A 16,253-nucleotide genomic window follows, 5' to 3' on the forward strand; every position below is an offset into this window, starting at 1 on the left:
CAGGAAAAGGGGTTGCAACCCAATGTGATATTTTTAGTAAGCTCGGGCCTTTTCAATAACACCCCGAGCGTTACTGTGATGATGGCTTGACAATATTTTCAAATGTATATGTGTAATTTTCGGCAATGTGTTCACTGAGTACTTTTTGTACTCAGCCCTGCATATATTTCTAAATGTGCAGGTTGAGCAGCGAAGTGGTGGAGGAAGTGCTATTGAGACAAGACATTTAATTCAGTCAGATTTTGACTCTCGGAGGTTCATGTCTTCATACATGGAACCGCGTTCATTTGCTTCCGTTGTGCATCTTAAAAGACTCAAGTCTATTTTGTTCAAAATTCTGATTTTATTTCGAGTTTTTCCCATTTTTTTTTGGTGCTATGGTCGAGTTGTGTTGTTTTTCCCCTTTCTTCCCCGCTTCTTTAACTCCTCCCCTAGTCGCGATCAACCGTGTTTTCTATCCTTAGAAAATGCGGTCGTGACAACTATCTCTATCTCTTCTAGGGGAATAAGGAGCAAAAAATAATACTCTCTATCTCTTCTAGGGAAAGAATCATATTTTTTTATCATATCATTTATAACAATATTCTTTTTTTTACAATATTCTACTATATCAATTAATTCACACTATTTAGCGCCTATATCTAGAGATGCACAAGGTTTATGGTCAGGCGGTTAACCATGAAACCGTAACCGGCGGTTACGTTTCTGAAATAGAACCGTGAGATTTAAATGAAAATGAAACTGTCACTTTTGGAACCGTGGTTTGGTTCAAGTTCTAAAATTTCGAACGGAAACCGTGCCGGAACTGCCGGTTTCGAACGGTTCTAGACCGGAACCGTGAAAAACCGTGAAACCAAGCCGGAACCGCAAAAAGTCACTGAAAACTGCCGATTTTGGAACCGAAACCGCAACCACGAAACACCCTCGCGGTTTGGTGCCGGTTCAACAATTTCCAAAACCGGAACTGAACCGTGGGTATCTCTACCTATATATCCCGCTACCTGATTCAAGATTAATTACATTGTGATTATGTACTATGTTTTGGCGGATTGAACACAAATTAGCATGTAATTCCATTTTAAGCCGATTTCTTTAATCTGTATTAATTTTGATTGGATTTTGGATATCTTCTTATCGATTCATTGTCATATATTTAATATAAACTATGTATCTTGTATGTTAAAAATATTAAACCGATTATCAATTAATACCTCTTCAATAAGAACTGATCATACATGAGGTAGTCAATCAAAATTTAAAATAGTATTTTTATCCTTTTTTCCTAAAGTGAAATTGGTTTTTTCTTCAATATATTTGAACGTTATATACAAAGGTGTATGCGCATATATAAATGGCCCACAAAGTTTGAGCAACGGAGATTCCACTTTATGTATACCAAGAAATAAATACATACCTTTCCCGAACCTACTAAATCCAAAAAATAATTGAGACATAATGCAAAATTTGTAACTGTACATAAACTATAGGCCGATATATGATTCAATAAATTAAATGCATAATTCAGTAACGTCCCTGGTTTAATCTACAATTTACGCCTTAACTCAAACCACCATTTATTTTAACTACTACTCATCCCTTCTCTTTGTATAAAATACATCTAAACACGTGCTACTTAATTATTTGAACTGGAAATTGTTGGGTTAGGGCTCCCAACTTGTGAAAAAAGACCCCTATATTATTGACCCATTTGTTTACTTAAATAGGTCAATGGAGAACTTATAAATACCTATCAAGAGTGTAGTTAGGGCTCCCAACTTGTGAAAAAAGACCCCTATATTATTGACCCATTTGTTTACTTAAATAGGTCAATGGAGAACTTATAAATACCTACCAAGAGTGTAGGAGCCGCAATAATTGAGAGAAGAGAGAGAAAAACGTGTAGAAGGAAAGAATGGGAAAAGAGTGTTCTCCAAGTTTTTGTACTGCGCAGTCTCGGATTTTGTCTCGATCGGGGATCCAAACGTTTTCCGATCGACTCGAAATTTTAACTGAAGATAGAAGACTCGTGGTTCTTGATTCTGACCAAAGGAAATTGAATTTTAACGGTTAGATCTTTAGTTATAAATTTCTGAACGTGATTGCAGTTCTTGAGATATTTATTTCATCTATTTTGAAGTTGTTTTGATTATCTAGTGACTTCGTAGTGTTGTTAAGGATTAGATATCATTGTAAACTTCTTGGTTGTATTATCTCCTTGGTGATATTGGATTTGGTAGACCAGTGGGTCTTGTCGTTTTTATCTCTTCACATTAAAGAGAGCTTTCCACGCAAAATCTTGGTGTTGATATTTCATTATCGTATCTCATTGTTATATTATTGATTCGTCCACATTAGGTGCTATTATATTGTGCTCCTATCAAATTCATGCAATTGGGGAGGTTTGTTTATCCGCTGCCCCTTAGAATTAGGCCATTCCTCCTAACAGAAATAGATAATAAAAAGGGCTACAAAAACTGTAATAATGGAGTGCTCATTTCAGTTGGAAGAAGCTCGGCTAGAAAGGAGTTCGGTAAGCTCGGCTTACCGAGCTGGAACTAGCCTGGAACTAGCCGAGAAGAAGAAGGCAGAAGTCGGTAAGCTCAGCGGTAAGGAAGCTCGGTAAGGAAGCTCGGTAAGGAAGCTCGGCGTTGAGCTGGAATGAGCCGAGAAGGAAGAGTTCGGTTGTAAGCCGAGAAGGAGTTCGGTTGTAAGCCGAGGAAGGAGTTCGGTCGTAAGCCGAGGAAGGAGTTCGGTCTTGAACCGAGGAAGGAGTTCGGTCTTGAACCGAGAAGGTAGAAGCAACCTAGCCGAACTAGCCGTTGGAGCAGCAGTTAGTTAGCTGAGATGTAGCGGTTATTCTTCTTGCTTTCTTGATTCTTCTTGTAGTTAGTTAGTAGCAGTTGCTACTTGATTATAGAGCTTTAAATAGCTCACCGTGTATGTAGTTTAGAGTAGAGTTTAATCAATAAAGAGTTTTCCAGTTTTCTCTCCAAGATTATCATCTTCAATACTCAAAGTGTGAGTGTGTGTGTTTTCTGCATTGTGTGATCTCATACAACAGTGAGTGTGTGTGTGATCTTATTGAGTGTGTGAAAGCCTTGTGTGTGCGAATCCTAACAAGTGGCGCCGTCTGTGGGAAAGGGATATTGAAACTGATTTGCAGAGGATCAAACGGTTTCAGAGATGGCAGCAAGGCTTGATGCAGAAAAGTTCACAGGCAAGAATGATTATGGCCTGTGGAAGATGAAGATGAAGGCGGTTTTAATTCAACAAGGCTTGGCGGCAGTTCTTGCAAAACCAGAGGAGAAAGGAAAGGCTCCAGTGCTTGATGAAAAAGCTCAGGCAAAGATGGAGGAAATGCAGCTCAAGACACATTCTGCAGTGATTCTGTGCCTTGGAGATAAGGTCTTGAGGGAAGTTCAAGAAGCCAAGACTGCGGTGGAGATCTTGGACAAGTTAGATGAAGTTTACTTGGCCAAATCCTTGGCTAACCGGCTGTATCTCAAGAAGAGGCTGTATGCCTATAGTTTTTCTGGAGATAGGTCCATCATTGAGCAGCTAGAGGAGTTCAACAAGATCATTGATGACCTGGGATCTGTTGATGTCAAGATCTCAGATGAGGATAAGGCCATTCTCACCTTGAATGCCTTGCCTAGCTCGTATGACCAGCTAAGTGATGCAATTATCTATGGAAGAGATAAACCTATCACCTATGCAGAAGTCTATTCAGCCTTGATGGCCAAAGAACTCCAGAAGACAGCCAACAGAGGCTCTGCAAGCTCCAATGTTCAAGCTGCAGAGGCCTTGAATGTGAAGAAGTTCAAGAAGCAGAACTTCAAGAAGAAGTTTGAGGGCCCTAAACCCTCAAGTTCTGATGCTCAGAAGGAAACCAGAGCTTGCTATTGGTGCAAGAAACCTGGACATTTGAAGAAAGATTGTCATGCATGGAAGAGAAAGATGGCCTCTGAGGGACACAATCAATCTGATTGTGTGGAGAGTGCTGATCCCCCGGCTCAACTCATGAATATCAGTGATAGTGGGGTCAGTCATAGGTGGATAATGGACTCGGGGTGCAGCTTCCATATGTGCCCCAATAGAAGCTGGTTTCATGATCTTCAAGAAGCATCGGGTACGGTTGTTCTTGGTAATAACCACATTTGTCAGATCAAAGGAATAGGGAAGGTAAAGCTAAGCCTACAAGATGGCTCTATAAAGATCCTAACTGGGGTGAGGTATATTCCAGAAGTGAAGAGGAACCTCATTTCATTGGGAATGCTGGAGCAGAAAGGGTTCACCATATTGATGAGTCAAGGAAAATTGTTTGTGAAATCTGGAGATGCAGTGATGATGGAGGCTGACAGAGAGCATATTCTCTATTATCTGAAGGCTAAGGCTGTTGATGGAGAAAGCAATGCAGTGTCAGATGATTCCATAATGCTATGGCACAAGAGATTGGGCCACCCAGCCGAAGGAAGCTTGAAAGAACTCATCAAGAAGGGTCTGATCTCTGGAGATTTCAACAAGATGGACCCCTGTGAGCAATGTATACTTGGAAAGGCTAAGAAGGCACCCTATCCTACAGGTATTCACTCTTCTACAGCCCCTTTAGACTACATACATAGTGATCTTTGGGGGCCTTCACCGGTGTGTTCAATTGGTGGAGGAAAGTATTATCTAGCTATCATTGATGACTATACAAGGAAGTTGTGGGTATATATTCTTAAAGAAAAATCTGAAACACTCACAAAGTTCAAGATATGGTGTAAGGAGGTTGAGCTAGAGAAGGGTAGAAGTGTTAAATGCTTAAGGACAGACAATGGCCTAGAGTTCTTGTCTGCTGAGTTTGATCTGTTTTGTAAAGAGAAGGGTATGAAGAGGCACCGGACTGTTCCTGGTAATCCTCAGCAAAATGGTGTTGTGGAAAGGATGAATAGGACAATCCTAGAGAGGGTGAGGTGCCTACTTCTTGGGTCTGGTTTGAGCAGCAGATTCTGGGGTGAGGCTGTGTATACAGCAGCCTATCTCATCAATAAATGCCCATCTACTGCCCTGAAATCTGAAACTCCTGATTACATGTGGTATGGAGCTCATAGTGACTACTCAAAATACAAGGTGTTTGGGTGTGTGGCCTATGCTCATGCTAGGCAAAGTAAGCTTGAAGCTAGGGCTCTGAAATGTATCTTGCTGGGGTATCAGAGGGGTGTTAAGGGGTATAGGCTCTGGTGTATTGAGCCCGGTAAGCAGAAGGTCTTGGTGAGTAGGGATGTGGTGTTCTTGGAGGATCAGATGCCATACCTGAAAGATAAGCTGGACTCCAGTGAAGATGAGGGTGATTTCTTCAAGGTGGAGCCTGTGGGGGTTGGCCTAGGAGCAGGTGGAGTTATTGACTCAGGGAGTGAGTCTGATTCAGATAAAGAAGAGGCTCCAACTCAGGGCAACCAGGCTGGTGAGTCTATATCAGACTCTATCAGAGACTATCAGCTTGCAAGGGACAGAGTTAGAAGAGAAACAAGGCCACCAACAAAGTTCTCTGATGTTGTGTATTATGCTCTGTGTGCAGCTGAAGGTATTGATGGTGCAGATCCACTCACATATAAAGAAGCTATGCAGAGTAAAGATAGAGAAAGATGGATTGAAGCCATGAATGAGGAAATAGAGTCTTTACTCAAGAACAAAACATGGATTTTGGTGGACAAATCCAAGCTGAATACAGATGGAAAGGAGAGGAAGCTGATCAGTTGCAAGTGGTTGTTTAAAAAGAAGGTAGAGACCACTGATAAAGACAGAATCAGGTTCAAGGCAAGGCTGGTGGCTAGAGGCTTTACACAGCAGGAGGGAATCGATTTCAATGAAGTGTTTGCACCTGTTGTGAAGCACACTTCGATTAGGATTCTATTGGCTGTGGTGAATCAGCTTGACTGGGAGCTACAACAGCTTGATGTGAAGACAGCCTTCCTCAATGGAGATCTAGAGGAAACTATCTTCATGGAACAGCCAGAGGGCTATGTGAAGATTGGAGAAGAAGGCAAGGTGTGCCTGTTACAGAAAAGTCTTTATGGACTTAAGCAAAGTCCTAGACAGTGGAATAAGAAGTTTGATGCACAGATGAAGAAGATTGGCTTCTCCAAGTCAGAATATGATGATTGTGTTTACATCAAGAAGGCAGGCAGGACTCCCATTGCCTACCTATTACTCTATGTGGATGATATGCTACTTGCAGGGCCTTCTATGACAGAAATTCAGAAAGTTAAACAAGATCTGAAGTCAAGCTTTGAAATGAAGGATCTAGGAGAGTCAAGGAAGATCCTAGGCATACATATTCAGAGAGATAGAGGCTGCAAGAAGCTGTGGATGCTGCAAACTGACTATATTGAGAAAGTTTTGCAGAGATTCAAAATGGAAAATGCAAAAGCTGCATCAACTCCTCTGTCCCAGAGTTTTAAGCTATCAAAGGAACAAGCCCCTAAAACTAAGCAAGAGGCTGATGAGATGAAGGCTATCCCTTATGCTAGTGTGGTTGGAAGTGTTATGTACACTATGATTTGTACAAGACCAGATTTGGCTCATGCTATCTCAGTGACTAGCAGATACATGGCAGACCCGGGGAAGGAGCATTGGAATGCTCTTAAGTGGATATTGAGGTACATGAAGTCAACTAAGGACTGGGGGATTGTGTTCAATGGCTGGGAAGGTGAATCTGAGGAGGTTGTGCAGGGCTATTGTGATGCAGACTATGCTGCAAACCTGGACAACAGAAAGTCCCAAACAGGTTATCTTTTCACCATGTTTGGAACTGTAATCAGCTGGAAGTCAGGGTTGCAAAGTGTTGTTGCTCTCTCAACAACAGAATCAGAGTATATAGCTCTCACTGCAGCTGTACAGGAGAGTTTTTGGATTCAGGGAGTGATTTCTGACTTCGGTTTTGACCAAAAGACAATGGTGATTCATTGTGACAGCAGCTCAGCTATGTGCTTGGCTAAACATCCGGGTTTTCATGAAAGGAGCAAGCACATAGACATAAAGTTGCATTTCATTAGAGATGAGATTGAAAAGGGGAGAGTGAAGGTGATTAAGATTAACACCTTGCACAATCCGGCTGACATGCTAACAAAGTCTCTAGGTAGAGACAAGTTTGATCATTGCAAGAAATTGATCAATGTTTGTGCAAGAACTGAGATGAGCCCTCAGGTGGAGAATTGTAATAATGGAGTGCTCATTTCAGTTGGAAGAAGCTCGGCTAGAAAGGAGTTCGGTAAGCTCGGCTTACCGAGCTGGAACTAGCCTGGAACTAGCCGAGAAGAAGAAGGCAGAAGTCGGTAAGCTCAGCGGTAAGGAAGCTCGGTAAGGAAGCTCGGTAAGGAAGCTCGGCGTTGAGCTGGAATGAGCCGAGAAGGAAGAGTTCGGTTGTAAGCCGAGAAGGAGTTCGGTTGTAAGCCCGAGGAAGGAGTTCGGTCGTAAGCCGAGGAAGGAGTTCGGTCTTGAACCGAGGAAGGAGTTCGGTCTTGAACCGAGAAGGTAGAAGCAACCTAGCCGAACTAGCCGTTGGAGCAGCAGTTAGTTAGCTGAGATGTAGCGGTTATTCTTCTTGCTTTCTTGATTCTTCTTGTAGTTAGTTAGTAGCAGTTGCTACTTGATTATAGAGCTTTAAATAGCTCACCGTGTATGTAGTTTAGAGTAGAGTTTAATCAATAAAGAGTTTTCCAGTTTTCTCTCCAAGATTATCATCTTCAATACTCAAAGTGTGAGTGTGTGTGTTTTCTGCATTGTGTGATCTCATACAACAGTGAGTGTGTGTGTGATCTTATTGAGTGTGTGAAAGCCTTGTGTGTGCGAATCCTAACAAAAACTTAGAATTTTATAACCCACGTGATCGAATAGCATCAAACTCAGTCTATTCTTAACGAAATGGTTAGAAAATTAAATGAAGAATCGACTTGAATCTATAGATATGATTTCAACCTTTTAAAATGTATCAACAAATCAAATCAAAATGATGAAAACAAATCAGCCATAAAAGTTGGGTCGGTGGAGACGACCCAATTTTATTCAACACCAAAAATCAGAATAAAAAAATAAAAGAAAAAAGAAAAGAGGTTGCTCCCTCCTCTCCTACCAACCGATACATACACTATGCATACAGGAACACGGAAGTAGAAAAAAATAAACTCACGTATACTTTCAATACTCTTTGCACACCACACACTCAACAGATTGATAAAATAATTGTAATAAAAAATGTTAGAACAGTGTGAACACACTATCAACACGTTGACCTTATATTGATATTTTTTAGTATTACTATTTTATCATTCAATATGATATTTTCTAATGGTCCAAATTATAATTTAAAGTTGGTTCAATATTTATCATTCAATGATATTTTCTTTACGTCTCTACCTATATATATATAGAGAGAGCGCAACGTAGAGTAGGTGTATCTAAATCTAAGCCTTGATTGAGAAATTGACATCATTCCTTTCAATGGCTGAGTTGGCCGAGTGCAGCAAAAAGAGAGGCGGAGATGAAGCCGCGGGGTGAAGAAAATGCAGTAGACCCATATTTAGAAAGAAAGGATCAAAACGCTGGATATGAGATTCAATGTTTAGTCACTTCATAAGGTAATAGATGATGAAGAACATACAATTTTATCCCAATATATACTGCCCTATAGAAGGATCTAGACTAACACACCTTAGCATAGATAGTTAAGAAACGAGAAAATGAGAAGACAATTTCTCATAATTGAAAGACAACTTTACATGTTCCTCTTTAATGTGTTGTATAACCGCTGACTCTTCGTTCTTCATTATGAGGTTTCTCGACTGATTCATGAGGAATGCTAACACTTCCCCTCAATTCGAGGGAAGAGAGAGGACATATCCCGAGCTTGTTCCGAAGTCTTCCAAAGAATTGGTAGCTAAGAGGTTTGGTCATGATATCCGCCACCTGATCGGCAGTTGGAACATGTCTCAAGTCGATCTCTTTCTTCGCAACTTTATCTCTAACAAAATGTACATCGAGTTCCACATGTTTGGTTCTCGCATGCAATACAGGATTAGACGCCAATGCGATTGCACTCAAGTTATCAACCCAAATTGTTGGAGTCGTCCTTTGCTTCACTTGCAATTCACTCAACAGTGAGCTGATCCATAGAGAAGATAAAAAAAAAAACAGTGAGCTGATCCATGTTACCTCACAAGCTGCATGAGCTAGACTACGATATTCTGCCTCTGTACTCGACCTAGAAACAACTGATTGCTTCTTGGAACTCCATGAAATCAAATTAACACCAAGATAACAACAATACCCACTTATGGATTTTCTATCATCGAGATCAGTAGCCCAGTCCGAATCTGAGAACGCAGTGACCACTGTGTTCGAGGCTCGAATATGTATACCATAGTCAATTGATCCTGCCAAATAGCGAAGAATTCGTTTCACTGCTTTCCAATGTGAGTCCAAAGGGCATGACATGAATTGGCTCACTTTGTTCACGCTGAAACTAATTTCAGGACGTGTGATTGTTACATATTGTAGTGCTCCTACTGTGCTTCGAAACATCTTCCCATCTACAGTTGGATTCCCCTCCGATTTAGAAAGATGAGAATTAGAGATCATAGGTGTAGAATATCCCTTGGCTTCTTGCATACTCAATTTTTGGAGAAGATCTCTGATGTAGGCAGCTTGGTTGAGGTGAAGTCCCTCTTTAGTTTTAGACACCTCAACACCAAGAAAATGCTTCACTTCCCCGAGATCTTTGAGTGAAAAATGAGTGCCAAGTTGATCAATTACTTGCTGGATCGAAGAAGGATTAGAACCTGTGATTAGAATATCATCAACATATATCAATAAGTAGATAACTTCCGAATTGTTGATCTTGTAGAAAAGTGAGGCATCGGCTCTTGATTGAGAGAACCCCAAGGATAAGAGGACAGAGTGGACAGTAAAGAACCAAGCTCGAGAGGCTTGTTTGAGTCCATAGATAGCTTTATTCAGCTTGCAAACAAGATTGGGGTTTCCTTGCTCAAAACCTGGGGGTTGCCTCATATAAATATCTTCCTTCAAATCACCATGTAAGAATGCATTATTCACATCAAGGTGAGTAACTTTCCATTGTGATGAAGTAGCAAGACTGAGAATAATCCTGATGGTGCTTGGCTTCACTACTGGACTAAAGGTCTCAGTAAAGTCGAAGCCAGGAAGTTGAGAGAAGCCTTGAGCCACGAGTCTAGCCTTGTGTCTTGCAATCGAACCTTCTGCATGCATCTTTAGTTTGAAAATCCAGGTGCAACCAATAGCAATTTTAGCAGGTGGCAGCATAGTTAATGTCCATGTCTTGTTTCTGAGAAGAGCTAGAAATTCTGCCAACATTGCATCCTTCCAAACAGGAATAAGAAGGGCAGCAATAACAGATTTGGGAAGAGTGTGGGAGGGTATAGAAGTATTATAGAGTTTGGGTTTAAAAATGCCTCTTTTAGCACGAGTGACCATTGGATGCACATTGGTAGTAGGTGCCGCAGCGGGAGGTGCTTCAGGAGGTGTGGCAGGGGGTGGATCAGTAGATTCTGTAGGAGTTGGGGAAAAGTTCACAGGATTAGGATATGAAATAGAGGTAGGAGTCATAATAGAGTTAGGTTGTGGTAAAGTAGGAGGAGTAGAAGGTGTTGAGACCGAGGTGCTGACTCTAGGTTGAGGACTCTGCTGAGTGTGTGGAGCGATATCAGGCTGATGTAGAGGGAGAGAGAAGGAGGGCAAAGGAACAACATGATTTATAGAAGCATGTGTAGATGGTGACAGAAAGGGAAATTTGGATTCATCAAAAAGGATATCACGAGTGACAATGATTTTTCCAGATGGGAGAAGTGCCTTATAACCCTTGTGAGAGGAACTATAACCTATGAATGTTGCTGCTTCAGATCTGTTTTGCAATTTGTTTTTGGTGTAGGGTCTCATAAATGGATAACACAAGCACCCAAATACCTTCAGAAGAGTATAGTCAGGCTTGGCTTTAAAAAGAAGTTCAAAGGGAGTTTTGAATAGAATAGGTTTTGCTGGAATTCTATTGATGAGAAAAGATGATGTAGTAAAGGCATCATCCCAAAATTTTGACGGAAGACCAGCTTGAGACATTAAAGCTAACCCCATTTCAACCACATGCCTATGTTTTCTCTCTGCTAAACCATTTTGCTGTGGTGTGTAAGGGCATGATATTCTGTGTAAAATACCACATTCTTGTAAAAAAGAAGACATTCCTTGAAACTCTCCTCCCCAATCAGATTGAAGAACTTTAATTTTGCAGGATAACATATTTTCCACCATAGCTTTGAAGGCTTTGAAAACATTCAAAACTTCCCATTTAGATTTTAAAAGATACAGCCACATATCTACTATAGTGATCAATAAACGTCACATAGTAGGAAAATCCATTTCTTGAAACAATGGGAGATGGTCCCCACAAATCACTGTGAATTAATTCAAGCGGAGATGAATGTTGAGCAGTAGAAGGAGTGTAAGGTAAGCGATGAGATTTGGCAATACAACAAGGATGACAAAGTAAGATAGATTTTATTGAGTTGAATGAAATATTGCAGCTTTGAAGAGCTTTCTCAACAACATCAAAAGCACAATGTCCTAACCTTTTATGCCATAGATCTATGCTAGGGACAGAAACAGAATTAACAAAACAAGGAAGTGAAATGGGAACAGCAGCAGGTCCTAGTTGAGCTGAGCAGACAGTAGGTTGCTTGATGTTGTTCTTGATTGAATTTGAAAGATTTGAACTGATAGGTGGCTTGGATTGCTTGGGAAGCAAGAATTGGTACAACCCTTGATCAAGGGTGCCCTTGAGAATGACTGCTTTGGATTCCTGGTCCTTGACAAGACAAAAGGTAGGATGAAATTCAAAGAAAACATTGTTATCCTTTGCAAATTTAGACACACTAAGGAGATTTCTAGTGACATCTGGGACATGAAGAATATTTTTGAGATGAAGATTTTTAGAATGAATAGCAGATGAAGTAATCACATGAGATTGACCAATATTAGCAATTTTAACTCCACTACCATTGCCAAGAAGAAGTTCAGTACCTCCTTGATACTCTGTGCTAGAGTTCAGGTTTGAGATGTCATTTGAAATATGGTGAGTAGCTCCTGAGTCGGGATACCATGAGGAAATGGAGTTGTTGTCAAACCCATATTCAGATATTGATTGATGAGCAGGCCGTGGTTGGAAGTGTGATCCCCGGGCCTGAGCTATATTAGCAGTAGGATTTGAAGGGTGAAAGGGAGTTTGCTGGTAGGAGAGATTTTGCTGCGGTCTAGGATGTGAGTTGAAGCCACTGGATTGTTCATATCTGCTCCAACATCTATCAGCGAAGTGCCCCGGTTTCTGACAGAGCTGACAAACCAAACGGTTGTTGAAGCCTCTTCCCCCCCTTCCACCTCTTCCACCCCTAAAGGAGTGTCCCCCCTATTTCCTTGAAACCTGTTAAAAAATTGTGGATTTCCTCTTCCATAACCACTTTCCTTTCTTGACTCGGACATGTTAACAACATTAGCAGAGGGTTGTGAACCATCCAGATTAACAGATGAATTTCTTCCAGATTCTAATCGTGTTTCAAAACTATGCAACAAAGCACTTACTTCTACTACAGTTGTAGGCTCAACCCTTGAAGTGATAGTCACCATAACGGGATCATATTCCATTCCAAGGCCACTCAGAATATGCAGGATCTGATCTTCATCTGTCACTTTGCATCCAGCAGCTCCAAGTAAATCACAACAATTCTTTATTTTGCTCAAGTAGTCCCTCATAGATAAGGATTCCTTCTTCATAGTCTGGAGTTGTAATTTATACTGCATCATCTTGGCCTTTGACTGATTAGAGAAGCTTGTTTCAAGAGCATTCCATATATCATTTGTAGATCTCAGTCCAACAACCAACACCATTGCACTTTCGGTGAGAGAAGACTAAATCCAGGCCGACAATCGTTGATCTTGACGATGCCAACTTAAATATTCTGGATTCATTCGCTCAGTTCCTTGGTCTTGAATCATTCTGGGTGGATGATCTCCTGTGAGAAAAGACTCCATCCCATAGCCTTCAATTGTGGCTAAAACTTGTTGCCTCCATATTAAATAATTTGTGTCATTCAATTTGACAGAGATCGGTTGGTTATTTGGTAAGGTGGGAATATCAGAGGTGAGGGAGGAAGAGGTAGAATCACTATGCAATGTACTGCTTGAGCTTGAAGACTCAGCCATGGTTTCAATAATAAAAAAAAAATGGAAGGGGAGATGGAAGGGTAAGAGAGACAGGTTAAAAACCTGCTCTGATACCATGAAGAAAATGCAGTAGACCCATATTTAGAAAGAAAGGATCAAAACGCTGGATATGAGATTCAATGTTTAGTCACTTCATAAGGTAATAGATGATGAAGAACATACAATTTTATCCCAATATATACTGCCCTATAGAAGGATCTAGACTAACACACCTTAGCATAGATAGTTAAGAAACGAGAAAATGAGAAGACAATTTCTCATAATTGAAAGACAACTTTACATGTTCCTCTTTAATGTGTTGTATAACCGCTGACTCTTCGTTCTTCATTATGAGGCTTCTCGACTGATTCATGAGGAATGCTAACACGGGGCAGAAGAGAAACAGAACTTGGCATGGTGTACACAGAGGAGTGAGAATGCTGGCCTGGGGGAAATGGGTATCCGAGATCCGACAGCCCAAGAAGAAGTCCAGGATGTGGCTCGGCACCTTCGCCACCGCCGCGCGGGCCCACGACGCCGCCGCCATCGCCGTCAATGGCGGCGCCGCCATCCTCAACTTCCCGGAGATATCCGATCCCCGCCCCGCCCCGCCACCTCCTCGCCGCAGGACGTCCACCAGCTGCAGGCTGATCATGCGTCGGCGGTGGAGCTGGGACTGGGAGAGATAGTGGGCTGCCGCGCCTCTGCGAAGGGAAGGAGGACGTGGAATGGGATTGCTATTTCAATCAACCGAGTCTCCATAGTTTAGAGGATAATTCAATGCTCATAGATGATTTCATGTCTCCCAGTTTTCAAGGCCTCTTCTCCAATCATCTTTTTTGTTAATGTCTCTTTTCATTCAATTTTGAGTTTTTATCTGCAAAATCATCTTCCTCGTTTTCTTTTCCTCTTACCCTTCTTTCTACTCATTACTAGTACTAGTATTTTCTTTATATTGTAATATTACATATAATTTGTTAATGTATAAAAAGTGTGAGGCAAAATAGTCAATGGCAACGCTACTTCCATTTCTTGATAATTTAGCATGACATCCAATATATGATTTTATCAATGCCTTCTGGCCGTATTTGTAGCTAGGGGGCGGATGTAGAAAATGTTATTAGTAGGGACTACATTTTTAAAATTTTATTTGAAAGTTTATTTTAGATCATTTAGATTTAGATCATTAATACTCCTATTTCGGCTAAAATGATTAACTTTTTTTGGTATATATTGTGAAAAATTATACCCCCTCCTTAATTAAGTTGGTATAAAATTTTGAATACAGCGATTAAGAAATTGTGTTGAATATATTAAATGAAAGTAAAATAAATAGGAGAGAGTAAAAAGTAGGATAGATAAAGAGATAATAAAGTATGTGGATAAAATAAAGTAAGAGTGATTAGACGTTTTATTTTTTGTCAAAAAAAGAAATGATTCAACTTTGTTGGGACGTCCCAAAACGAAATTCGACTCAATTTAATTGGGATAGATTGACTAATATATAGTTAAAATGGAAAGAAATTAAAGTAAGAAAGAGAATAATTTAAAAGAGAGTATCTTTTACATTATTCTCTATCTTATTTTATAATAACTCAATATTAACGATTTGTTATCATATTCTCCAAATATATACTAAAAATAAGTCAATCACGTCAATTGAGATGAAGACAATATAAGCTTTTGTACAATACAATAGTAATTTGTATTAAAGTTGAATACATTTTACAAAAATATAAGTAAAACATTAAAAAAAACAATTCAATAGGGGCCTCAGCCCCCTAGAGCATTCACGGTCGTGGAACAGCCTATAAATCAGCTCTATCTCTATTTTCCTTCAGTCATGTCAACATTTTATCATTCAGACCAAATTCCTGCAATAGTACACTATAAATTAGTCTATCTCCATTTTCTACATCACCACTATTTTGTTATTTTTTGCAATTTTTGTTATGTTATCAAATAAAATAAAATGAAATACCAAACTTATATTATACAAAAATCTTCATTATATTGCAATATTGTTGGAAAAATATACAATGATAAACAAACCTAAAAAAATACAAATACGCATAAATAGTTATGTGACCAAATTTCTTCAATCATATTGCGTTGGACTCACGAACCAAATAATATGGACTTGTTCCTTGCAAGTATTATCAAAGGCGCAAAGATTGTGAGTGGAGTTGTGCGGAACCCCGATGTTGGGGCTCACGAGCCACACCGGAGCTTGGTCCAGTAGTGTCATAGGCTCAATTGGTGGCTTCTTCACCTTTACCCTCGACAATTTTGTTATGCATGATTATGCAGGCATATATGGCATCATTGATACACTCTCTCAAACAACGCGTCGAGCCTTTAATTATTGTTCAATGCACCTGGAGCACATCAAATATCTGCTCCACATCCTTTTTGCGCAGCCTCTTACCTCTGAGCAAAGAAAGCTCTCTTCGGGTCTGTTGGACAAGTAATCGTCTTCAGAAATACGGGCCACTTCAGGTATATGTCATCAGCCAAGTAGTACCCTATACGATACAGGTTGCCACTGACAGTGCAGTTGATGGTTGGGCCTCTACCATATGAACCATCATGTGAAACGAGACTGTGGCCACAATCTCTATCACTGGACCGGCCGACCTAGGGGACGGCTCACGATCCCCATCAGTGCACTAGCCTAAGTAGGGCGTAGACCCTAGTTAGACCCGAATTCGTTAACCATCAAAGTCTAGTAGAGTTTTATTCTAGTAGACAAATCAGATAGGCAGTTTCAAAACATAAACACGGCATGACATACTTATAAAAACATCCTTATAACACCGTAAACATATTGATTTAAGATGAAACGTTAAAGAATAAAGCCCACCTCAAAAGCTTAGGATTCCCGTAAAAAGTTCCTCGTTCCGACTTTTAGCGTTCGTGCGAACCACCTTTTCGGAAAACACATAACATTCATATCAATTCTCGGTAACGAAGGTATTTAGAATGCATGC

The 16,253-nt window shown here is 40.3% G+C and overlaps 1 protein-coding gene and 1 non-coding gene across 2 annotated transcripts; one reads left to right on the top strand and one right to left on the bottom strand.

Moving 5' to 3' along the window:
• Positions 1 to 12,614: 12,614 nt before the first annotated feature.
• Positions 12,615 to 12,753, bottom strand: LOC121742755. The gene has a single exon (XR_006038100.1). It is a non-coding gene; the product is annotated as a small nucleolar RNA Z247 (small nucleolar RNA).
• An 881-nt stretch (positions 12,754 to 13,634) lies between these two features.
• Positions 13,635 to 13,952, top strand: LOC121810666 (dehydration-responsive element-binding protein 3-like). The gene has a single exon (XM_042211418.1). It carries the CDS (start codon positions 13,635 to 13,637, stop codon positions 13,950 to 13,952), a length of 318 nt encoding a protein of 105 aa, XP_042067352.1.
• Positions 13,953 to 16,253: the final 2,301 nt, after the last annotated feature.

The sequence above is a fragment of the Salvia splendens genome, chromosome 7 (assembly GCF_004379255.2).
Source record: "Salvia splendens isolate huo1 chromosome 7, SspV2, whole genome shotgun sequence".
NCBI lineage: Eukaryota > Viridiplantae > Streptophyta > Magnoliopsida > Lamiales > Lamiaceae > Salvia > Salvia splendens.